Source organism: Nycticebus coucang, chromosome 4, assembly GCF_027406575.1.
Source record: "Nycticebus coucang isolate mNycCou1 chromosome 4, mNycCou1.pri, whole genome shotgun sequence".
NCBI classification, from domain to species: domain Eukaryota; kingdom Metazoa; phylum Chordata; class Mammalia; order Primates; family Lorisidae; genus Nycticebus; species Nycticebus coucang.
Genome location: NC_069783.1, coordinates 105516470 through 105542523, shown reverse-complemented (window position 1 = coordinate 105542523; position 26054 = coordinate 105516470). Strand labels below are relative to the sequence as shown.

At 44.6% G+C, this 26054-nt stretch overlaps 1 protein-coding gene and 1 non-coding gene across 8 annotated transcripts in view; both read left to right on the top strand.

Annotated features, from left to right (window-relative positions):
- Positions 1-26054, top strand: part of EP400 (E1A binding protein p400) — a 137578-nt gene that overhangs the window by 73677 nt on the left and 37847 nt on the right. For 6 of the 7 annotated variants that reach the window (XR_008379402.1, XM_053587150.1, XM_053587151.1 and 3 more), the window contains 10 exons: positions 439-705; positions 2722-2886; positions 4839-4997; positions 6536-6630; positions 7137-7408; positions 9529-9731; positions 9818-9987; positions 11432-11628; positions 16893-17004; positions 17192-17335. Coding sequence is in view for 6 of the 7 variants with exons in the window: in XM_053587150.1 (XP_053443125.1) it covers positions 439-705; positions 2722-2886; positions 4839-4997; positions 6536-6630; positions 7137-7408; positions 9529-9731; positions 9818-9987; positions 11432-11628; positions 16893-17004; positions 17192-17335 (1784 nt within the window). In the remaining variant the exon portion in view is untranslated. The remainder of the gene's footprint in view (positions 1-438; positions 706-2721; positions 2887-4838; positions 4998-6535; positions 6631-7136; positions 7409-9528; positions 9732-9817; positions 9988-11431; positions 11629-16892; positions 17005-17191; positions 17336-26054) is intronic. The other variant, XM_053587153.1, reaches the window with a different exon arrangement.
- LOC128585258 (small nucleolar RNA SNORA49) lies at positions 11035-11166 on the top strand. The gene has a single exon (XR_008379978.1). It is a non-coding gene; the product is annotated as a small nucleolar RNA SNORA49 (small nucleolar RNA).

The window sequence follows — 26054 nt, the reverse complement described above, 5'->3', positions numbered from 1 at the left end:
AAATAGCATCCACGTCTGGTCAAAGGGGCCTCCACATTGTGTCCATGTGATTTTCTGAGAGATAAATGTTCAGAACTGCATTGTTCCAAGAGCTCTTTGTAAAGAGAATGGAAACTCTCTTTATGCTTTTTTGTGTGCGTTTGGGAAGTAGGATCTAGTCAGTTTGGGCTGACTTTGAATACTTTTCTATTTACTCTGAGAAACATACTGTATAGTGTACTGTTTTGCTCCAAGTGGACATAATTAACTGTACATATAAAGTTTTATTTCTCTCACTCTATATCGGCCCCTTCCTTTTTTCACCCCAAAGAGAGGGCTTCTTATTTGAGTGGTAGTGTGAAATAATGTTTATTTTATTTCTTAAAGTTCGGGTTTTAAATATTGCATTTTATTAAGAACCTCTAACAGCTTTGCACAAACCAACCTTATCAATTGCAGTGGCAGCAGCCCCGTTTCAGACCTCTCAGGCTTCCACCAGTGCTCCAAGACACCAGCCCGCCGCGACCTTCGGCACAGCCGCTAGCCCAGCCCATCCTGCGAAACCGCGGGCTCAGACCGCTGCACAGGCCTCGGCCCCAGGCCTGCCCCTGCCCCCGCCCCCGGCCCCCTCGCGTGCTGCCGGGCAGAGCCCCTCGCACACAGCCGGGCAGAGCGCACTGCCTCAGAGGCTGGTGCTCACCTCGCAGGCCCAGGCCCGCTTGCCCAGTAAGTGGCCTTTCCAGGTCTCCACCATCTCTGCCCAAGAGCGGGCGTGCTAAGAACACCGGTGCGTGAAGCGCCTTCTGTCCACTCCCTTGTCTCTTCCCATCCCTCACCCTAGTGCTGCCTTGTCCCAGCCATCCTGTCTGGCAGGGAGAGGCCTCTCCAGAGGCCAGTGGCAGGGCCCTCCCCTGCTCTCTGTTCTTTCTCCTCATCCCCTTGTCCAACTCTGCTTTCCTGCTGCGTTTACTGCACTGCTTGGGGTGCCGTTTATAGCACTTGGGCCTTGTGTTAGCCAGGGTCTTGTCCTTTACCACATGGCCCACTCTAGGGAAATAGAATGATAGGGACTGCTTTTGGAAAGATGACCTCCTTGCCAGCTATGGGAACTGGCTGTAGGTTTCCAGAGACCGTTAGGTTTTTTGTTTGTTTGTTTGTTTTTTGTTTTTTAACTAGTCAAGTGAAGCAGTGGGAATGGAGAAGGAACAAAGGAATCTGTAACTGGTTGTGATCAATTAGTTGTAAATACCACTGCACTTGGACCAGCCCGTTAGGTTTTTTTAGTGTCTCACTTACTACCAAATTTAAACTTGGCATAAATAATTGTTTAGCCATATATTTTGTAATAATTTATTGACAAAAAAATGCAATGTTGTTTTTAGTTTTATTTTTAAATATAGAACTTTTTACTGTGGTCAATAGGATTAGTGCGTTTTCAGACTCCGTATGGACCCTATTTATTCTGTTGTGGAAATTATCCTAACTTAAATTATGGGTTATATTATTTCTGAAATCCCACCTCAACTGCTCTGTTTGTTGACATAACAAAACTCTGTTGAGGCCTTTCTGGAAAGACGGAAATGGGAGAAGTGGTGGTGCAAAGAGACCTTGAGTTTGGGTGAACTTTCCCTCTCTCTCCCATTGCCAGCAGATGAGAAAGAGCTGTCCTAGTCCATGGCCCCGAGGGAGAAAGCATAACATGAGCTTTCTGTGTTTGAAGGACTAGACACAGCTTTGTGGGAATGGGTAGAGTGGCATTGGGTGTGTGCGGGCTGTGAGGGGTGAATGAGGGAGCAGGGTCACCGATCCTGTGCGTGGACTGGGGGGGGGGCTTGCAGGAGAGTGATGTTTCTACACACACATTACTGTATTTCCTATTTCATTTTTTCCCTCCTTGTTCACAGTTACTCTGTGGCCAAGATGTCTTTAGATATTTTCTAGTCTTTCACTAACTATTCTCTTTATAATGTCACTAATAATTCTGGCATGGATTTTCTTGGGAGGAGCATTTAGACTCCCATTGGATAATAAACCTTTAAACTTGTTATTTAAGTATATCCTGAAGGTAGTGTCCTTTTAAGTTGGATGTATACAACTACATCTATATTTTAAAAAAGTTTTAGGCAATGTTAAGTTTCATATTTTTTCTACAGTACTGTGTTACAGATTGAATCCTACCACCTAATTCAAGCTAGCGTGAAACTATATCTTAAAGCTTTATTTATGTATGTGATTTACTTACATACATACATTCCTAGATTTTGAGTTGCAAATATAATCAAAGCTAGCTTTATATCTGTAGTGATAGAATCTTATTTTCCTCTGTGAGCTAAATTGGACATGTACTTTTTCAAATTTTGTAAGTTCTTTAAAGAAAGAGGTTGATAAGCAAGTTTCTAAGTGTGTTATAAGTAGATTTCTACTTTTGATGATAGCTGCTTTTTTTAATTGTTTCATGAGAAAACTAAACTGCTCATTACTAGTTTGGTTAATAATACTAGTGTTTATCATCTAAAATTCCTACCAGTTATGGTTAAATAAAAACCATTAAAGTCTGATATTTTATTTTCTCTTTTCTATTAAAATACTTATTTTCTTGAAGTGGTAGAAAGCTATACCTTATAAATGTTTCTGTGACATTTCAGTTTACCGTAGGTGGTCATTATATATAACAAATGATAATCAATATCCCAAACTTCCCCAAAATGATATTAATTCACCTTTTGCTCTACGCTTCAACAGGTGGAGAGGTCGTAAAAATAGCTCAGTTAGCATCCATTGCGGGCCCACAGAGCCGGGTGGCCCAGCCTGAGACACCGGTAACTCTGCAGTTCCAGGGGAGCAAATTCACACTGTCACACAGCCAGCTCCGGCAGCTCACGGCGGGCCAGCCGTTGCAGCTGCAAGGTAAGAGGACCAGAATTGATGCTGACAGTAACAGGAGATCCCTGTCCTACCACACTGATGTAGGCAACTGATTTGGCCTCTTTCAAGTTTCATGTTCTTCACCTCCAGGTGTATTAATGAGTCTCACCTCAAAGGGTTGTAGAGGACTAGGGAGAGAATACTTGTCAGCATCTGGTTGCTACTACGTATGTGCTTAGTAAACGATACTCATTTTTTTTTTTTTTGATAGTATCTTCCCTTTGAAAGGAGTTTCCTGATTTGTAAATCAAGATAGAAATTTTGCTGCTTTTGGCTGGGTATTGTGGTTCATACCTGGGATTCTACCACTTTGGGAACCCAAGGCAGGAGGATTGCTTGAGGCTAGGAGTTTGAAACTAGCCTGGGCAATATAGTGAGACCCTATCTCTACCAAAAACAATAGAAAAATTAGCCAGATGTGGTGGTGTGCACCTGTAGACCTAGCTAGTTGGGGAGGCTGAGACAGGATTGCTAGAGTCCAGGAGTGAGGCTGCTATGAGCTGTGATCATACCACTGCACTCCACCCCAGTGACAGAGTGAGATCCTAAATAAAAAATAAATAAATACATAAGTAAGTGTTATTTTCTAATGTATGAGATGAATTGTCATAAAAATGCTAAAAGATAAACTATGTATGAGAAATTTTCTTTTACATATAGATATCAACCTCCCAGATTAAATTTTAACTCCCAGACATAAACCTCCCAGATGCTTAGCTAAAGGGATATGTTTAATCTAGTAACTGCTTTATAAAGAAAATGAGAGACTGGGCGGCATCTGTGGCTCAGTAGGTAGGACGCCAGCCCTATATGCCAAGGGTGGCTGGTGCGAGCCCGGTCCTGGCTAAACTACAGCAAAAAAATAGCCGGGCGTGTGGTACGTCCCTGTAGTCCCAGCTACTCGGGACGCTGAGGCAAGAGAATCACGTAAGCCCAAAAGCTGGAGGTTGCTGTAAGCTGTAACGTCACGACACTTTACTGAGGTCAACAAAGTGAGACTCTGTCTCTTAAAAAAAAAAAAAAAAATGAGAGACTGGAATTTGAGTGGTACCTTAAAATTGATCTTAAATGACTACCTGGCAACAATTTAGTCATTTCAGTTCCTCTTGGTGATGGATAACCATTTGCTTCTCATCTTTGAGGTTAGGATTAAGAAGTAGGGTCCACAGCAGCTTGTGCTGCCACCTTCACCAAGAGGGGCCCCAAGTTGCTGCCTTTCCTCCTGTCAGGTGGAAGGCTCTGTGGCCAGCTGGCCCCACATTCCCCGCTCCTGGAAGGGCCTGGATGTCCCTTCAGCAAAAGGGCTTGCAAGGCCTGCATTAGAGAAACTGTGGATGTGCTTTAGTACCATGTCTTTCTAGTGGCCTGGACCACAGAAATGAGGCCATCCTTTACTATCTCTGATGGCACTTGATCTCACAAATGCCACTTGGGGAACGTCCTCCAGAGTTATATAGAAGGTGGAATGAGTTAGTCACACAGGAGACTGAAAGTGGCCGTAAATCCACAGGCACTGGGACTGAATTAGCACTTTTGGGGGGTATTTCTTCATCCTGTGTGACAGGTGAAAGTGTCTACATAGCAGTCTGGGAGTGGGAACGTACTCTGTGACTGACGCAGTGCCTGACCCTACATCACAGTCTAGCATGGGCCCTGGTCATGGCACTTCAGCACTTTCCATGAGGGGCTGTGAGGAATAATGAGCCTTTTCTTGTCAGAAAGAAAAACAGACTTCATTCGTTAGGTGGTTCATTCGCTGTGGATGGTATGTTTTCATATTTCCCACAGTAACTGAACTTTGATTTGTTTGTGTAGACTTGGTTTGGGGTTTTCAGTTCACCATCTTATTTATCTTGGTGCCATGTGGTAGTACCGCAGTGCATGGCTATGGCACATGTGCCTGTGGCTGATGCACCTGCGACCTGTGCTTGCAGGCAGTGTCCTCCAGATCGTGTCCGCCCCTGGGCAGCCCTACCTACGAGCCCCCGGCCCCATGGTGATGCAGACCGTGTCGCAGGCAGGTGCTGTGCACAGCGCACTGGGAAGCAAGCCCCCAGCTGGTGGCCCCGGCCCCACACCCCCGGCCCCACAAGGTAGGGTGCGCTAAACAGCAGGGAGTTGTGGCTCAAAAGCTTCTTTCTGACCTTCTTTTTCTTTTAAGGTAACTAGAAGGCATTTGTGTGTCTGACTACCACACTTCAGGACATCAGACTGTATTTGTGACTGTCCACAGATGTGCTGTGGTATCACCTGGATTTATTTTCTTTCTCTTGTGCTTTCAAAGGCATTGGTTGACTATAAGCAGCCTCTACTCTCCTTAGATTTTTAAAAAAATTTTGTTCTAACAGAAGACTTTTAGAATCGTGAGGAATTTTGCATGACAGTGCATCACAAATGCATTTAGTGAGCGTGCTCAGGGCTTCTCCTGGGAACAGGGTGCCTGTGACCGCTTGTGCAGGATTTGGGCTCTTTCCTCTCTGGCCTCCACACCTGCCTCCCAGCTCATCCTGTCCCACCATCTGGCATGCTACGTCCTGATGTGGCATATGCTTGGGGATACAGAACCATGTAGCTGTGAGGTGTACCTCTTGCTGTGGCCCTCGGCACTGTGTCCTGGTCGCTCAGTGGTTTCCAGGATTCTCTCAGCTCTGCTCTCCACTCCCACCTGCATTGCCTGGAGGATGCTGAGTGGGGCCACCACGAACCACAGTGGGCAATGTTAGTCATGTCAGAGGAGCTACAAGGCTGGCTTGGGGAGGGGATAGCACTCAGCTGCTATTCTACATCCCAGCATGGCCCCTGGCTCCACTTGCCAGGTCTTCTCCACCCCTTCAGAACCAGAACAGCTCACCCTGCTCTCTTGAGGATTCCAGAACCTTCTGCACCTCTCAGACATTGATAAGTCCTGGGTCTGTGGAGCCCCTTCTCTGAGCTCCAGATGTGCTGGTATCAGCTGGAGGCCTAACACTTCTTTCAGCTGTTAGGTTCCGGTGGCCTCAACTGTTCCCCTTTATCTCCTGAGGAGACTCCCACGCTGGGCCCTTAACAGTCCTTAGCTACCTCTCTCACGCAATCTTTGTATGAAAGAAAGACTGTCCTGCCGGTGGCTGACCATGGCTAATAGAGGGGATGGTGTCAGGAGCAGATCCTAGATGGGTCCTGGGTGGTTCTGTCATGGTCTCAGGACCATACAGACTCTTTGCCAGTGGGCAGAGGTGCTCATGGTCAGGGGGCCAACCCCAACAGGGCGTCACTAGATAGATTATGATAGTGTGCTACTGGCAGTGGAGTGCCCAGGCCAGATAGCTGCTGCACAAACCTTTACTGCAGTGGGGGTGGCCACTGCAGCCCTTAATGGGAGAATGTGGTGAGTCTGCGGGTCCCAGCCCAGCTCAGGTCCTGGCCAGAGAACCTGAGGGCTTCCCTAGAACATCTGAATAATTCATGTTTGAATTACACATGCTCTAGGAGTGTGCTAGTGGAGGATGAGGGCATGGAGCCTGTGACAGAGGATGACTTTGCAGAGACTGTTCTAAATCCATTGGGTTGAGGCTGCATAGAATGTGCCAGCAACCAATTATATCCTACACACTTTGCTTTCCTTCTCAACTCTTCATTTTTGCATTTGTAGTTGGCGTTCCAGGCCGAGTGGCAGTTAATGCCTTGGCTGTAGGGGAACCTGGAATGGCTTCCAAACCCGCCTCTCCCATTGGGGGACCAACTCAGGTGAGAGACGTGAATGTGAAGACTCAACGTTTTTGCATTAACCTGTTCCACTCTTGACAGGTTGTTTCCGAAAAGCTGCTCACAGTGTTGGCTATAGTATTTAAAGCCTTCTGTTTCATACAGGAGCCACACACTCATCAAGTTATATGACTTTAGAAATACATTATTTCTCTGAATTACAGAATTTTGATTTTAAAACACATTTTGTAATACAAGAAATGAAACTGGGCCTTAGGATTGCAGAAATTTTTTTGTGTTTTTTTATATTCCTCCATAAGTCTCCATAAGCACCAGAAATGCCGCCATGTCTTGAGAAATACTTCTCACATTGGCACGGAACAGAGCTTGTTTTCACTGCTTCACTTCTGCCACTGTTTTCTGTGGAATAAGGACCATGTGCGTTGACATGTGCTTTGTACACGGGAGATCCCAGAGTGTTTGGTGAAGATGATAACTGGCCATGTTGTTTCTCATGTAACCACTTATCATCCTTGTTTTTGATAAAGGAGGAAAAGACGAGGCTTTTGAAAGAGCGGCTGGATCAGATCTATCTCATCAATGAGCGACGCTGTTTGCGAGCCCCAGTCTACGGGAGAGATTTATTAGGACTTTGCTTCTTGCCTGGCAGGGAAAAGATAGCCTGGCTTGGGTTTGTTGACAGCAGTCTCAACAAGGAGGCTGGGCTAGCCAGCTGCTGTGAGCCAACATCTAGAGGGGAGAATAAGCTAATTCTGATGCTGGGTCAGTGTCGAGAGTCCCTCCAGGATGTCGTCAGCAGGTGAGTTAGCTTGTGTTGAGGAGGTAACTCAGCCTCCTGTATTCCCTCACTATGTTGCTCCCCAACAGTTTCTTTCCATTGTTGTTTGGGGGAAGTTCATCTTACTCATAGCTTCTCCCTAAGTGATTGCCTAGAAGTCTGTTTGAAATCACTGTTCATGGCCAAAAGCTCTGGGCTCAGATGGTTTTGTTATCTGGGGATAGTCTCTGGATGGGTAACAAATTATTGTCTACTGGTGGTTTTCTCCATCTTTCTCTTTCAGAAGAATATTTTATGTTATGTTTGTTATGTATATTATGTATTATGTGTTATGTTGTGTTATGTGTTGTATTGTGTTATGTTATTGAAACAGAGTTTATGTTGCCCTCGGTAGAGTGCCATGCTGTCATAGCTCATAGCCACCTCAAACTCGTGGGCTTAAGTGATTCTCTTGCCTCAGCCTCCCGAGTACCTGGGATTACAGGCGCCAACCACAATGCCCAGCTATTTTTTGTTATTGTTGTCATTGTTGTTTAGCAGGCCCCAGCCAGGTTCAAACCTGCCAGCCCCGAGGTATGTGGCCAGCACCCTAACCACTGAGCTACAGGCGCCAAGCCTCAAGAGAATATTTTATTAGAATAACCATGTGTGATTGAATGCTGTGTGAGGAGGAATGAGTGCAGGAGTTGAACTCAGAATATACTTCTTTTTGGAGGGGGAGACAAGGTCTTACTATCATCCTAGGTTCAGCTGATCCTCCTTCCTTAGCCTCCTGAGTATCTGGGACTATAGGCACCCACTATCACACCTGGATAATTTTTTTATTTCTTTTTTTAGAGATGGGATCTCCCTATCGTGCACAGGCTTATCTTGTATGCCTGACTTCAAGTAATCCTGCCTCCACCTCCCAGAGTGCTGGGGTTATAGGTGTGAGCCACCACACCGAATCCATAATACCCTTTAATAGAGGCAAAATCCCAGTGCTGGTGGGTGCTACAGTTCACCAGATACTGCCTCTGCATAGCTGAGGCTGTACTTGCTCTGTGGAGAGCTTGGCCTGTTTGCAGTTTTATGTGAGCTAACCTGTGTTCTCCTCACAGAACAGGTCTCTGTTCCTTAGTTCCTCTGTCTGCAGCAGGAAACCTATTGCTCCCTGTGCCTATTTCAGGGATTTCAGATCAGGAACAGAGTCAGTCGAGAGAAAGAAACTGGGAGTGTTTCCTCAAGGTTGAGCAACAACTCTGACTCTCCCAATCTGTGTGGTTAAGTTCATGCCTCTTCGGCCCCGGCCAAACTGCAACCAAAAAATAGCCAGGCGTTGTGGCGGGCGCCTGTAGTCCCAGCTACTCGGGAGGCTGAGGCAAGAGAATCGCGTAAGCCCAAGAGTTAGAGGTTGCTGTGAGCCGTGTGACACCACGGCACTCTACCCGAGGGCGGTACAGTGAGACTCTGTCTCTACAAAAAAAAAAAAAAGTTCATGCCTCTTGTGGACTGAGACTTGATTATCTTTCAAATACTCGTCTGCCCTTGGATGATGCTTCTTCATTGGGCATCTCGGATGACCTTGTTGGCTAGAGTGCAGTTGGATCAAGTCACAGCTTCATGCCCATAGGGAGATGACTTTTCTGGTGCAGAGTCTCTGGGGCTGGCAGTAACTGCAGAGTCAGCTGTGAGCCTCCCCTGTGTCCTCATCCTGTTCTCTGTAGCTTCTATCATCCTAGTCTGGCCTTGTCCTGGTAGCACAGTGGCTGTGGCTCTCCTGGATTATCTGTGTCCAAGAAACAGCATGCTGCTTTCCCTAATGCCCAGCTGCAGACATGAGCCTCAAACAGAATGGCCCGTTTCTGAGGCAGTTCTTGTGCTGGGGAGTGCCCTGCCTAACCGTGCAGACCTGGCCTGTCTGATGGTCCCTGATGGGGGGCCATCATTGGTCAGGACTGCTTAGCATTCCCATGGGGTTTGCCCCATCCACAGTTGCCATGAATGGTGGTACATGCCAGCAGCCACGTCCCCCAAGGTCCTAGAGGTCCTGCTATTTCATGACATGGATCATCAGGGTTCTGCCCTCATTCTCTGCTGGTCCACTGTGTACAGAGATGCTGAGTGCCCCATGGTGACTGAGCATTCTTTCTGCTCTCCAGGGTGGCCTGTGTGATTCCTCCAGTGGTGGCAGCACCCCCATCCCTATGGGTTGCGAGGCCACCCCTGCTGTACAGCCACAGAATGAGGATCTTCAAGCAGTGCCTGGAAGAGCACGCTGCCCCCTGTGTACAGCAGCTGCGTCAGGTGACTGCTCTGCGCTCTCTACGCTTCCCTGAGCTGAGGCTGGTGCAGTTTGACTCAGGTATGAGAGCAGGTCCTCTCAGCCCAGTTTAGTATGTGAGCCTTCCTTGCTTAAGGTTATGAGATATGATATTCTTCATTTCCTAGGAAAATTGGAAGCTCTAGCTATCTTACTTCAGAAGTTGAAATCTGAAGGACGTCGGGTGCTGATTTTATCACAGATGGTTCTTATGTTAGACATTTTAGAGATGTTCTTGAACTTCCATTTTCTTACCTATGTAAGAATTGATGAAAACGCCAATAGTGAACAACGCCAGGTAAGAAATAAATTACCTTGTTATCATTTAAGATTCAGTTGCATTAACTTCTATCATCAGTTTTTAACCTAATTTTTAAGTGTGGTATAAATTCAGTGATCTCATGATCTTTCTAAATGAAAGGGGGAGAACTTAAGGAGTCTCGAACTCTGTTAGGTCTCACTGCATCCCCAGGATGTGCTATTAGGTCAGTGCACAGTCTTTTGGTGTCTCAGGGTGAGAGCTGGTAACTGCAGTCCCTGAAAGGCAGGTCTGGGATCCTCAGGAGGCAGTTGCGAAGACATAAAACCTATCCAGAAATGCAAGTTAATGTGCCCTTTATTAACTTACCAGATTTGCTAAGGATATTTTGATTCCTTCAGGCACAGTGAGTCAGGCTTTTGTGCACTGCTGGCCTCAGTGTCCAGAAATCACAGTGTGGATTGTGAACATTGACGATACATGGATGACCAGTGATTCTATATTTAGGACTCTTTGTGTACACAGGGATAGCAGTGGCATACTCTTTAAAGATCTGTATACACAGTTGTTTGTTATAGAAATGTTTACAATAACCCACAATTGTGAGCAAAGTGAATGTTTAGTGGTAGAGGAACACATGTGTTAAGAATTGTTTGTGAGCCCCTTGCCTTGGTGATAGTGTAAACAAATACTGTTTCCCAGCATTCTGTATGGCGCACTAAAGTCATTGTCAGCAGCATCCCAGAGCCAGTTTTAGTACTATAGCAAAATGTTCCCAGGAGCGAACAAGCTGCTGTGATATAGATCACATGTATGTTTTATAGCTCATCTGGAATTTCCATGCACATGCACATGCATACTTTGGGAAGGCTGAAAAGAAATACACTAAAGTGCTAACTAACAAGTTTTCTTGGCAGTAGTGAAACAAATTATATAGAGAATTTTTTGAAGGCAGAGAGTGGGTCAACTCCTAGTTTCTGTTTTGGTACAGATGAATTATGGAAGGTAAATATATTCCAGTCAAGTCATTTTTGTTTATGGTCCCTCATAAGGTAAGCGGGATCTCTCTTGGGGCTTTGTTTCCTACCTCCTCAGCCTTACTCCAGGGGCTTGTGCCTGTCGAGTGCCCTGGCATTGTCTGAGGATAGACAAGCAAGCACACGTCCCTCCCCAGTAAGACTCTGCTATCTTTTGGGGCCTACAAGGTGAGCTGACAGTATATTCAAGATGGAATCCTCTTTTTGTGACCGATGGCTCGTGTTAATGAGGCAGTACATAGAGACACTGGTGAGCAGTGAGTGAGAGATGATGCAGATGTACAGAAGACCCAGAAGAGAAATCTCAAACTTGGTGTTACTTTATAGCACACACCTCATGTCACATGGAGCACAAATCAAACAGTTTTGTTATGGAATAATGTCTTATCCACAAGTATTAGAGTGTGTCAGAGGTTTCCTAACACGTCTGTTCTGTGCCATCTCAGGAACTAATGAGGAGCTTCAACAGGGACAGACGGATTTTCTGCGCCATTCTTTCCACTCACAGCCGTGCTACAGGCATAAGCCTGGTTGAGGCAGACACTGTTGTGTTTTATGACAATGACCTGAACCCAGTGATGGATGCAAAAGCCCAGGAGTGGTGTGAGCGCATCGGGAGGTGCAAAGACATCCATATATACAGGTGACACCCTTCCCAGGACAGCAGGTTGAGATGTGTGGGTGGGAAGCTTTGCAAAGGTGTCCAAGAGCACTAATGCAGAAATAAAAGGTGGAGCTAAAATAATGTACTACAATTTAATTTTAGAAGTTTCTTATTTTTACTTTGGACAAGTTTATGTTCTTCCGGTTTCGTTTATTCTTTATTTATGCATGACATTTGCTTGAACTTGTGGTTCTACTCAGATAAGTCGAATCTTTTTCTGTTTTCAGTATTTACAGTTATACTTCCTCTAGGGTATTTAAACCTTAAACGGGCAGTTTAAATTTTGGATTGTTTCAAGTATTAGGAATTGTAAATTACCTGTTAGAAAAATAGCTCTAGAAAGAATCTAAATCTGTTACCATTACCTTTATGCATAAATATGTGATTGGGGAAAATTGGGAAAGGTCTAATATATGTTTCTAAATATCTAAAATTGTGTATTGTTACAGTGTATTAACAGTGGTTTTAAATTTTCTTGCTCCCTCACTTCATGTCTGGTTGCATGTGGAGCATGGGCCGTGCTCATCACACATGACTTTGAGTTCTCAGGTGGGGCTGAGGCTGCTTTGTGAGCCTCACAGTGGTGATCAGCCTGGGGCTGAGATGTCCCCCTGTGCTCTTAGCTGTATGCCTTCTAGCAGGACAGTGGATGCCATAATGATCCAAATGCGTATTTAAACAGCTTTATTATCATCTTTCTAATTCTAAATGCATTCTACATGTTCATTGAAAAAGAAGAAAAGCACATTGTGAAAAATAAGGGTGTTACAGAGAGAGCAGTTATTAACATTTGATGTTCACCTCTCCACACTTTTCTAGTTCTTTCAGAAGGCTCTTACTGTCAGTCTTATTTTGTTTTCTTTTTTCTTTCATAGTAGATAATGAGTTTGGCAATGAATATGAATTTGGTAAATAGTTTATGTGGAATAAATAAGATTTCATTGTGTAATTCCTTTCTAATTGTTGGCTCTTGAGCAGTTACTAGCCAGAAATTGGAAAAAAATATTTTATTCTGAGTAGCCACAAAATCTTTTAAATATTCAGAAAAGCTTAGCAGTGAAGGAGCAGGATACTGCCGTGAGGATGTATATGATTGCATTGAAGGACAGAAGGTGAGGCATGCTAGGTAGAAGACATGCTGCCTCTTGGATGGTGAGACAAGTGGTTGGTAGTTTCTGGGCAGGGTTCAGTCGCTCATGCCTGTAATCCTGGCACTTTGGGAGGCCAAGATGGGTGGATTGCTTAAACTCAGGCATTCAAGACCAACCTGAGCAAGAGCAAGGCCTTATCTCTATTTTCTAAAAATAGAAAAAACTAGCCAGACATTGTGGTGGGCACCTATAGTCCCAGCTACTCAGGAAGCCGAGGCAAGAGAAACACTTGAGCCCAGGAGTTTGAGGTTGCTATGTGCTATGATGCCATGGCACTGTATCTAGGGTGACCAAGTGAGACTCTGTATCCCCCCCCCACCCAAAAAAAAGTTAGTTTCTCCAAAGTAATGTTAAAATTTCACATCTTTTTTTCTGGAGATAGTTTTAAGCTGTTACCCTCGATAGAGTGCCATGGTGTTACAGTTCACAGCAACCTCAGACTCTTGGGCTTAAGTGATTCTCTTGCCTCAGCCTCCCAAGTAGCTGGGACTGTAGGCACCTGCCACAGTGCCCGGCTATTTTTGGTTGTAGTTGTCAATGTTTTGCAGGCCCGGGCTGGATTGAAACCCATGAGCTCTGGTGTATGTGGCTGTCACCCTAGCTGCTTGAGCTACAAGCGCCAAGCCAAAATTTAACATCATTTTAATGAAAACCCTAATCATGGGTGTGTACACATCCTTGGGTAAAAGAATATAAAAGTATAATTATATTCAGAGAGAGAAAGATCTGACAGTAGCCTCTGTGGTAGCCAGTGCTGTAGGAAGGGCACCAGGCCCTGCATGCATGGGTAGAGCTTGTGACTTTTCCTGAGAGCATCAGAACAGACAGTTCAGGGCCCAGCATAGGTGAGAATTAAATTTCATTATGGTCAGAGGTGGTTTGTGTAGTGAATACTGGTGCATACTTTGCTCTCCTCGTGAGAGGATGGGTCTGGAGCATTATGTTCCATAGAGTGTAGCGAAGTCCAGATGGATTAAAGACTTTGATGTCAGATGTAAAGAGATAATCTTCGAACGGTCCTTAAGAGACAGTGGCCATATCCTTGGGCTGGAAGGGCTCACATCAACCCAACTGAGGCCTCAGAAGTAGGGGAGGACAGACATGTTTGACTACAGTACTGTAAGAATTTAAATATTGCAAAAGGATGTGATGAGCAAAGTAAATAGGTGAGTGATAGGCTGGGAAAATGATTTGCAGTCCTCATGACAGAGAGTTGAATAACTCATGAATTGAAGAGAAAGACAAGGTTGGGAGCCGCAGCTCACGCCTGTAATCCTAGTACTCAGGGAGGCCAAGGTGGGTGGATTGCCTGAGCTCATGAGTTTGAGACCAGCCTGAGCCAGAGCGAGACCTCATCTCTAATAGCTGGGTGTTGTGGGAGGCACCTGTAGTCCCAGCTACTTGGAAGGCTGAGGCAAGAGAATCTCTTAAACCCAAGAGTTTGAGGTTGCTGTGAGCATTGGCACTGTCCTGAGGGCGACAAATTGAGACTCTGTCTCAAAAAAAAAAAAAGATCTTATTTTAAAAAAGAAAGGGCAGGGAACTGTGGATGCGAACAGTCTGTTCCAGGTGGCCAAGAAGCATGAAGAGGTGCCCCAGCTCTTGGGAAGGAGGAGGAAGTAAAGGTTCAATGTCCAATGGACTGTCTCTCTACATGCACCAGTCAGGTGTAACTGTGAAGGGAAGGCAGCTGCTCAGACTGGTGCAAGTAAAAGTGAGTGGGGTGTGGGGTTGCTTTAGCTTTTTCCGAAAACAGTTTGTCAGGGTCTGTGGAAATTAATTTGACACTTGTCCTTTGTCCACAATGTAACTATGCCAAGGGATCTGTTTTGTGGTCTATAGATGCTTGTCATCACATGGCATGAAGCAGGAACCAGGGAATGCCAGTCACCCAGGGGTGTAGAACAACCAGCAGGAAAGTGAGATCATTTGGAGGGATCTCTGTGGTCCACTGTTGAGTGAGGAGGGCAGACTGCAGGAACATGTGTGTCGGGATGAACGTTGTCCCATGTCATCATGCACGGGAGTAATTCTCTGTGGACAGGGAGGAGGTGTGGAGGTGTGCATCTCAGGGTGTTAGTGTTGACACTGCTTCCCGGAGAAAGAGGTTAGAGGAGGCCAGCAGTGCTTCCCCAAACAACAGTGAAGCTGTGTCTATAAAATACGTGTTTCTTAAATGTATGCCTTCACACATGTGACGTGCTGTCTTTTTGTTAATAATAAAAAGACAAAATACAACACCTGTGAACTAAGGCAGGTGAAAACACAATCACCACTTTAGTAGCCATCTCTGGGTTATCAGAAGCCACACGATTTGTTTTCTTCTTCTTTTTTTTTTTTTTTGAGACAGTGTCTCGCTTTGTCACCCTCAGTAGAGAACTGTGGTGTCATTGCTCACAGCAACATCAAACTCTTGGGCTCAAGTGATTCTCTTGCCTCAGCCTCCCAAGTAGCTGGAACTATAGGTGTCTGCCACAGTGCCCGGCTATTTTTAGAGATGGAGGTCTCACTCTTGATTAGGTTGATCTCAAGCCTACGCGCTCAGGCAATCCACCTGCCTCTGCCTTGCAGAGTGCTAGGATTGCAGGCATGAACCACCGTGCCCAGCCTCAGATTTGTTTTCTTCTTTACACTTCACTTTTTTTTTTTGAGAGTCTCACTTTGTCACCCTTGGTAAAGTGCCATGGCATCATAGCTCACAGCAACCTCAAACTCTTGCCTTAGCCTCCCCAGTAGCTGGGAATACAGGTGTCCGCCACAACGCTTGGCTATTTTTAGAGACATGGTCTTGCTGTAGCTGAGGCTGGTCAAACTCGTAAGTTCAGGTTATTCACCTGCCTCGGCCTCCCAGAGTGCTGGAATTAAAACTGTGCTTGTGGGCGGCGCCTGTGGCTCAGTCGCTAAGGCGCCGGCCCCATATACCAAGGGTGGTGGGTTCAAACCCGGCCCCGGCCAAACTGCAACCAAAAAATAGCCGGGCGTTGTGGCGGGCGCCTGTAGTCCCAGCTACTCGGGAGGCTGAGGCAAGAGAATCGCTTAAGCCCAGGAGTTGGAGGTTGCTGTGAGCTGTGTGAGGCCACGGCACTCTACTGAGGGCCATAAAGTGAGACTCTGTCTCTACAAAAAAAAAAGGTAAAAAAAAAAACAACTGTGCTTGTTTACACTTTTATATAAGCAAATTATTTATAGCAAACATGTATTAATATCAAGAAACAGTAGGTTTTCATTTAACGGGCCATGAAAGTCTCCCAGGTGTTGCTCTACCATTTGTTAAGTTGTCCTTCCTTTCTTCATGTCGCTGTTTTCCTTTATCATGTATTTAGTTCTTTTGTATGTGTCTGGGTTCCTCTAGTTCTTTTCTTTTCTGTTCCCTATAATTGTCTTTATTTCTGTTTATTATTTAGGTTCCTTTAAATTTGGAATTTCCTGGAAAAATTCTGTTTATTATTCTTATATCTCTGTGAGAACCTTGCTGAGCATGAGTCTTGCGGATATTGGCTGGCTGAGCTTGGGGCTGTGGACCACACATGGGCCTACTTTGCTGTCTGCCTGCAGTCTTGGGGAGGCAGGTGCTTCTGCGCCTCTGTCCCCTCATCCTCTAGTGGGATCACATGCACTATTAATTCGGTATCTGCTGTGGCCCTGACAAATATGCAGGGGATACAAAGATGAAAATGTCCATGATTATATGAGAATGAGACACCTTTCACAAGTATCTTAAAAGCATTGTCAATGAAGCGAATTAGCTCTGCCTATGGGGCTCTAACAAAGCCTCAGAAGAGTCAGAGGTGCATCTGCAAGGAGAGTGGGCCATTTCCGGGTTGAGGCTGGTTAAGCACTGTTGGCAGGCAGGCCTATGGGGTGGGGGAAGTGTGAAGGCTTCAGGGGTAGCTTGTTGTGCTGAGATTTCTTGGGGGGTGGTGATGAGAGGATGGTCTTTGGCTCCCCTGAGTGAGTTGGGGTTAGGCAGGGAACAGGCCTAGATAGGTGTGGTCTCACCAGCTCCCAGCTCCACACCTGTGCTTGGGTGTGGTGTCAGCGTATGTCCAGGGGACTTATTGTTATGTCTATCTTTCTGTGTTTTGTTTGTAGGCTTGTAAGTGGCAATTCCATTGAAGAGAAATTGTTGAAAAATGGAACTAAAGATTTGATCCGAGAAGTAGCTGCTCAGGGAAATGACTACTCCATGGCGTTCTTAACTCAGGTACTCTTTGTTTGTTAAGGATTCTGAGGGTGAGAAAGGCCACACAGTGAATGGGATCATGCTGTTTTATTAGACATTAATGAGGAATGATTGCCTAATGGTTTTCCAGGTACTTAGCTCTCAAGTTCAGGTCAGTCATAGTGTCATGTCTTTGTTACTAGAGAATAACGTGCATGTTTGTGTTCAGCGAACCATCCAGGAGCTGTTTGAGGTTTATTCCCCCATGGATGACGCTGGCTTCCCAGTAAAAGCTGAGGAGTTTGTAGTGCTTTCTCAGGAGCCTTCTGTCTCGGAAGCCATTGCCCCCAAAATCGCAAGACCTTTCATAGAGGTAAGAGTAAGCTACGTTCAGCAACTCAAGCAGAGTTATTTGAGGAGGACCAAACCTGCCTGGGCTCTTGCCTGCACCTCTCTGTGGCTGTGCCCCCCACCCCTGCCCACCAGCCCTTCTTCTTTTCCTCTTTTCTTCTGTTGTGGGGACTTTCAACTATAAATAAAAGTAAAAGGAGCATGGTAGGGTGTGGGCCTTGCATCTCTGCTGCACAGTGTCAGTGGCCATCATCATTTTCCTGACTTTTACCAAGCTGTGCTTAACACCCTACCAGTCTGAAGTCTTTCCCCTCACTGTGGACATCTGCCAGCCTTCCCATCTCCTGTGACTCTGCTGGTGCCCCCCCGACCCCAGGAGTTGGCCATCTCAGCTTCTCTGGATACAGCAGCTGCCACCCCCAGCACTGCTATGCTCTAGAAATAAGGCCACCTGTGTGGGGGACACCCAAGGTGTGGAATATTTGGCCTGTGTCAAAGATCCAGTGCAGACAGGAACGCACTGTCTCCTGAGTAATTTTCTATGTTGATTACATGCTCAACTGGTAACATTTTGGATATTGTGGTACATACACATTTTGTCATTTTAATGTGAGTATTAAAAGGTCTTAGATTGCACGTGTGCTGCGTGATCATCTCTGGGTCCTCGCCAAGACCACTGCCCTCATCACCTCAGCTCTTCCCAAGACCCTCAGCCCTTCCCAAGACCCTCGCCCCAGGACTTTCATCTTGTCTCTCCCTCACTTTCTGAATTCCTTCCTTTTTACCGTGGCCTCGCATCAAGGGAAAGGATTTCCTTTTCCTCCAAACCTTGTTTGGGGCCCTTGTTTTTGTGCCTTTTGCCTCAGAAGGACCAGTGTCCTGTCCCCCTCCTCGTGTCCAGCTGCAGTGTATGGCTACAGTAACTTCTCCACTTGCTTTCTTTTCTTTGAAGAACAAACCACATTTGAGGCACTGCCCTTGGGCCCCAGCCCCTGAGGACATTAGACTATGTGTGAGGCACAGTCCATGAAGCAGCTCCTATGTTGGTCACCCGTCCCCCTGTGCTCAGCTTGTTCTTGCCAGCACAGCTGTTGAGTAACCATCTCTTCTTCCATTTCTAAAATGACTGGTTTGATTATTGAAGTAATAATGTGTGAGGTACAGCCGTCTCAGTCCATTTCATGTTGCCATAAAGGAATACCTGAAACTTGGTAATATATAAAGAGAAAAGGTTTATTTGTCTCATGATTCTCATGGCTAGAAAATTCCATACTAGGCATCTGGTGAGGGCTTCAGGATGCTTTGCTCCTGGCAGGGTAGAATTAGATTGAAGGGAGCAGCATGTGCAGAGATCACATGGTGAGAGAGAGGGAGTGGGGAGGCGCCAAGTGCTTGTAGGAATTACTGAAGTGAGAACTCACTTGCCCTCAGCCCCAGGCTTTGAGTCGTTCAAGAGGGATCTGCTCCCACCTCCAACACTGGGACCAAATTTCAGCCTGATAACTTGAAAGGGACAAATATGCAGACCACAGCCACAGTCTTTGAGAAGTCATAATGAAAAGCCAGTCCCATGCAGAGATAGCCACTACCAGAACTTGCACAGGGGTCCTTCCATGGGTTTTCTGTGTGTAATTTCCCATCCACAGAGACACCTTATAGACATCCCTTTGTTAGGAGGTGTAGCCTCATTGTGTTTACAAAAGGTTGTACATGCATGAGGCTGAGAAATTAAAACAACATGAAAGGATGGCGGGAAAAATAGATTCTCACCCAGAGATAACCATTTAATCATTAATTTTATACATGTCCTTGAGGAAAAATGCAGGACCTGAAGACCGTGTGTGCATGTGAGCATGTCACACAGACCATGCACGTGAGCATGTAGAGTGACCATGTCATACACTGCATGTGAGCATGGATGTGAGCATGTCATACATACTGTGCATGTAAGTGTGAGGTGTGACGTCACACTACATGTGAGCATGCAGGTGAGCAAGTCACACACACTTGCTGTTTCTTCTTAACAAATCATCTTGGGATTTTTTCCATATTGGCTTTGTTGTTTCAAAGTAGCACAGTATTTCAGCTTAGCTCCTTTTGAAACAAAATATTTATTGCATGCCACAAGGTGTGTCAGGTACTGTGCTAGGCTGTGGGGAGGATGTGTTGAGAATAGACAACAACATCACCTGTCATGAAGCTTGTGCTCTAACAAGGAGAGAGAAACCAAGTGGGTCAACTGTGTGATTTACTCCTAGGAGTAATTGTGCAGTGCTGAGTTGAGTAGGAGAGTATGTGAATGTCCAAGGTAGAACTCTGGTCTGTCCCCACAGCCAGGAGTTGGTATGGTTGAGGGCGATGGTGAGGTGAAGCTGTCGGGGGTGTTGGAGTCTGACCAACTCAGGACCAGTCGAGGCCACAGTGGTGATGCCACAGGCAAGGGCAGGAGCAGTAGATATCTGGGAGGCAGAGTATGCGAGGCTTGCTGGAGTGGGAGAGAAAGGAGGACTGCTTCTTGCTGGCTTGGCCTCATGGTAGAGAGCTAGATGGGCATATTGGTCTTTCACCAATGTAGACTGATCTGTGATAAGTGCCTTGTCCTCTGCTGTGTGAGACTGCAGCTGTAGGATTTGATTTATTCATCTTTTGTTCATGGATATAATAGAATCATCATTTGGAGTCATTTTCCTACGGATATCTTTATACATGCCTTTTGGTGAACATGCAGGTGCGTGTCTGTTGAATGCATGAATTGGGGTGGAGTCCTACATGTGTTTGACTTAAATGGATGCTGCTGGCCAGTTTCCCAAAGTGGGTGGACTAGGCATTCTCCGTTAGCAGTGCCTGGGTGTTGGGGTTGCTGCGTGTCATCTCTAAGACTTGGAATTGTTGGTCCTTTTCACTTTAGCTGTCTGGGAGGGTATATAATAATCTCTCTCTATGGTTTTAATTTTGTTGTTGGCTAATTAATTTGAGTACCTCTTTATATGTTTGCTAGCAGTTTGGATACCTTTTTTTTGAGGCAGTCTTCACTTTGTTGCCCTTAGTAGAGTGCTGTGGAGTCACAGCTTACAGCAACCTCAAACTCTTGGGCTCAAGTGATTCTCCTGCCTCAGCCTCCCGAGTAGCTGGGACTCCAGGCACATAGCACAACGCCTGGCATTTTTTTTTTTTTTTTTGTAGAGACAGAGTCTCACTTTATGGCCCTTAGTAGAGTGCCGTGGCATCACACAGCTCACAGCAACCTCCAGCTCCTGGGCTTAAGCAATTCTCTTGCCTCAGCCTCCCAAGTAGCTGGGACTACAGGCGCCCACCACAACACCCGGCTATTTTTTTGTTGCAGTTTGGCTGGGGCTGGGTTTGAACCCGCCACCCTCAGCATATGGGGCCGGTGCCCTACTCACTGAGCCACAGGCGCCGCCCAACACCTGGCTATTTTTAGAGACGAGGTCTTGCTCTGGCTCAGGCTGGTCTCAAACCTGTGAGCTCAGGCAGTCCACCCACCTTGGCCTGTCAGAGTGTTAGGATTATAGGTGTGAGCCATTATGCCTAGCCCAGCTTGGATACTTCTTTTTTTTTTTTTTTTTTTTTTTTTTTAGTTTGGATACTTTTTAAAGAAGTTCCTGCCCAAATCTTTTTGTAAGTTTTTTTTTTTTTTTTTTTTTTTTTGTGGTTTTTTGGCCAGGGCTGGGTTTGAACCCGCCACCTCCGGCATATGGGACCGATGCCCTACTCCTTGAGCCACAGGCGCCGCCCTTGTAAGTTTTTTTAAAACAGGATTATCTCTTTTTCTTAATGACTTGTCAGAATTCTTTATATATTCTGCAAACAAGAAGGTCTTTGTTGGGTACTGGTTTGCTTTTTTTTTTCCCCCATTAAAAAAATTTTTTTTTTTTTTTGAGACAGAGCCTCAAGCTGTCACCCTGGGTAGAGTACTGTGGCATCACAGCTCATAGCAACCTCCAACTCCTGGGCTTAAGTGATTCTCTTGCCTCAGCCTCCCAAGTAGCTGGGACTACAGGTGCCCGCCATAACACCCAGCTGTTTTTTTGTTGTTGTCATTGTTGTTCAAACCCACCAGGCTCGGTGTATGTGGCTGGTGCCCTAGCTGCTTGAGCCACAGACGCCAAACCCATTGGAATAATTTTTAATGTTTAAATACAAAAAGTGAGCACTGTGGGTTTTTTTTTTTGTTGTTGTTGTTGTTGTTTTACACACACAGGTCTAATAGCCAAAATGTGCAGAGGAAATGAGCTCCTGCCCTGTCCTCTGCAGTCCCCATTTGTGGCTGAAGCTACAGCCTGCCTCTCTCCTTTCCAACATATACAGGGATTCATAGTGGCCACTTTATACGACAGTTTTAGAAGCAATTTAGTCAAAGGGGTGGGATGGCTAGAGCTGGGATAATCATCTGCATGGCTACACTTTTGTATCAGAGTGAGGACAGAAAATGTAAGTCAGGATATCGTGGAGGGTACAGTTGCAAGTTGACAGTCTATCCATGAGACAATGTGGGGAGAATTTCCCCCCAGGTTTAGATAGATCAGTGTGCCAAAGTTTAAAAATACATATATATAAATAATCAGCAGTTCAGATACTACTGAATTTTGAGCTTGTCCCACCAATATAGTAATAACAATCTAAATCTTCCCAGAAAGTGAAGGTAGAGCCCCTGGCATTCCTCCAGACAGCCTTGTGTTAGGCCCTAGAAATATCTGCTGCTGCTGCAGTTGTTGCTTTTGCTTCATTTGCAACTTCTCAGTCTCAGAGACAGCAGGAAGAACCAGGATCATAAAGGAAGTGGTCCCAATCCATAAGACTGCCCTGGAAAACCTGTACATTTTTGAGCCACAAAGAGGAGACATCAAAAGTGGCTTTGGCCGCGGAACGGAACCTCTCCGGGAACATTTCTGTCAGACCCCATAGTTTCTCCAACTGGGTCTCATCTAGCGTGTTGTCGTCATCCTCTTCAGTCTTCTCTACATCACCTTTCAGGAGCAATTTGTCTGGGAGCGAGAGCTCCCCAGTGTTGAAGGAATAGCAGCGGCAGCCATTGTTGTAGCCTGTGGTTTGCCTTTTGTAATGCTGCCTGTCAGTAAGCAGAGATTCCTAGTGCTGACACTATCTAGAGATCACATCTGCTGTCTTTGTGGCTGAAACTTTTGTGTTCTGCTGAAGACATCCTTTGCCTACTCTAAAGTAGTTACTATGCCTTTTCCTCAGTTTTCTTCTAGATATTTAATAATTTCATTTTTCACATTTATATGGACAATCTATTTGAAAGTAATTTCTCTGCATAGTGTGAGGTTGGGTTTTATTTTAAACTTCTCAGAATTTGCCAGATTGCCCTGGAAACAGGTTGTACCAGTTTTTTCTTTTTCTTTTTCTTTTTCATTTATTTATTGTTCATTTATTTATTTCATTTATTATTTTCATTCATTTATTATTTATTTATTATTTATTGCTATTTATTCTATTTAATTTATTATTGTTGGGGATTCATTAAGGTACTAGAAACCAGGTCACACTGATTGCATTTGTTAGGTAAAGTCCCTCTTAAAATTGTGTCTTGCCCCCCAAAAGTGTGGCACACACCAAAACCCCCTCCCTCCTTCCCTCTCTCTGCTCCTCTTTTCCCCCACCCTCCCTCCTTTCTCTGCTCTCCCCTTCCCCTCCTCCACCATGTCATTAATTGTCATTAATTGTCCTCATATCAAAATTGAGTACATAGGATTCATGCTTCTCCATTCTTGTGATGCTTTACTAAGAATAATGTCTTCCACTTCCATCCAGGTTAATACAAAGGCTGTAAAATCTCCTTTTTTAATGGCTGAATAGTATTCCATATTCAGTGTATGTATATATACCATAGCTTGTTAATCCATTCCTGGGTTGGTGGGCATTTAGGCTGTGGTGATTGTAAATTGAGCTGCAATAAACTAGTTCAAGTGTCCTTATGATAAAAGGATTTTTTTTCCTTCTGGGTAGATGCGCAGTAATGGGATTGCAGGATCAATTGGGAGGTCTAGCTTGAGTTCTTTGAGGGTTCTCCATACTTCCTTCCAAAAAGGTTGTATCAGTTTGTAGTCCCACCAGCAGTGTAAAAGTGTTCCCTTCTCTCCACATCCACGCCAGCATCTGCAGTTTTGAGATTTTGTGATATGGGCCATTCTCGCTCACATTAGATGGTATCTCGGGGTGGTTTTGATTTGCATTTCTCTAATAATTAGGGATGATGAGCATTTTTTTCATATGCTTGTTAGCCATTCATTTGTCTTCTTTAGAGAACGTTCTGTTCATGTCTCTTGCCCATTGATATGTGGGATTGTTGGCTTTTTTTTCTTTTTTTTTTCCAAAACAATTTATTGCATCATATTTGGTACTGTTGGCTTTTTTCATGTGGATTAATTTGAGTTCTCTATAGATCCTAGTTATCAAGCTTTTATCTGATTCAAAATATGCAGATATCCTTTCCCATTGTGTAGATTGTCTATTTGCTTTGGTTGTTGTCTCCTTAGCTGTACAGAAGCTTTTCAATTTAATTAAGTCCCATTTGTTTATTTTTGTTGTTGTTGCAGTTGCCACAGCAATCTTCTTCATGAAGTCTTTCCCCAGGCCGATATCTTCCAGTGTTTTTCCTGTGCTTTCTTTGAGGATTTTTATCGTTTCATGCCTTAAATTTAAGTCCTTTATCCATCTTGAATCAATTTTTGTGAGTGGAAAAAGGTGTGGGTCCAGTTTCAGTCTTTTACATGTGGATATTCAGTTCTCCCAGCACCATTTATTGAATAGGGAGTCTTTACCCCAAGGTATGTTCTTGTTTGGTTTATCGAAGATTAGGTGGTTGTAAGATGTTAGTTTCATTTCCTGGTTTTCTATTTGATTCCAAATATCTATGTGTCTATTTTTGTGCCAGTACCATGCTGTCTTGACCACTATGGCTTTGTAGTACAGCCTAAAATCTGGTATGCTAATACCCCCAGCTTTGTTTTTATTACTAAGAACTGCCTTAGCTATATGGGTTTTTTTCTAGTTCCATACAAAATGCAGAATCATTTTCTTCACGTCTTGAAAGTATGATGTTGGTATTTTAATAGGAATGGCATTGAATCAGTAGATTGCTTTGGGAAGTATAGGCATTTTAACAATGTTGATTCTGCCCATCCATGAGCATGGTATGTGCTTCCATTTGTTAATATCCTCTGCTATTTCCTTTCTTAGGATGTCATAATTTTCTTTATAGAAGTCCTTCACCTCTTTTGTTAGGTATATTCCTAGGTATTTCATTTTCTTTGAAGCTATGGTAAAGGGAGTTGTGTCCTTAATTAGCCTCTCTTCTTGACTGTTACTGGCGTATACAAAGGCTGCTGACTTGTGGACACTGATTTTATATCCTGAGACATTACTGTATTTTTTGATGACTTCCAGGAGTCTTATGGTTGAGTCTTTGGGGTTCTCTAAGCATAAGATCATGTCATCAGCAAAGAGGAGAGTCTTTTTTTGTTTTATTTATTTATTTTTTATTGTTGGGGATTCATTGAGGGTACAATAAGCCAGGTTACACTGATTGTATTTGTTAGGTAAAGTCCCTCTTGCAATCATGTCTTGTCCCCAGAAGGTGTGGCACACACCAAGGCCCCACCCCTCTCCCTCCTTCCCTCTCTCTGCTTTTCCTTCCCCCTCATGACCTTAATTGTCATTAATTGTCCTCATATCAAAATTGAGTACATAGGATTCATGCTTCTCCATTCTTGTTTTTTTTATTTGCTGTAAATTTAGAAAACTTTTTTTATTTTTATTTTTTTTATTAAGTCATAACTGTATACATTGATATGATCATGGGGCATCATACACTCGCTTCATAGACCATTTGGCACATTTTTATCACAGTGGTTAACATAGCCTTTCCGGCGTTATCTCAGTTACTGTGCCAAAACCTTTACATTCTACATTTACCAAGTTTCGCAAATACCCCTGTAAGATGCACCACAGGTGTGATCCCACCGATCCCCCTCCCTCTACCTACCCCCCCCTTCCCACTTCTCCCTATTGTTAAGTTGTAACTGGGTTATAGCTTTCATGTGAGAGCCCCAAATTAGTTTCATAGTAGGGCTGAGTACATTGGGTACTTTTTCTTCCATTCTTGAGATACTTTACTAAGAAGAATATGCTTCTCCATTCTTGTGATGCTTTACTAAGAATAATGTCTTCCATTCCATCCAGGTTAATACGAAGGATGTAAAGTCTCCATTTTTTTAATAGCTGAATAGTATTCCATGGTATACATATACCACAGCTTGTTAATCCATTCCTGGGTTGGTGGGCATTTAGGCTGTTTCCACATTTTGGCGATTGTAAACTGAGCTACAATAAACAGTCCAGTACAAGTGTCTTTATGATAAAAGGATTTTTTTTCCTTCTGGGTAGATGCCCAGTAATGGGATTGCAGGATCAAATGGGAGATCTAGCTTGAGTGCTTTGAGGTTTCTCCATACTTCCTCCCAGAAAGGTTGTACTAGTTTGCAGTCCCACCAGCAGTGTAAAAGTGTTCCCTTCTCTCCACATCCACTCCAGCATCTGCAGTTTTGAGAAATAGGGAGAGTTTGACCTCCTCTGCTCCCATTTGGATTGCCTTTATTTCCTTGTCTTACCTAATTGTATTGGCTAGAACTTCCAGCACTATGTTGAATAGTGAAGGTGACAGAGGACAACCTTGTCTGGTTCCAGTTCTAAGAGGAAAA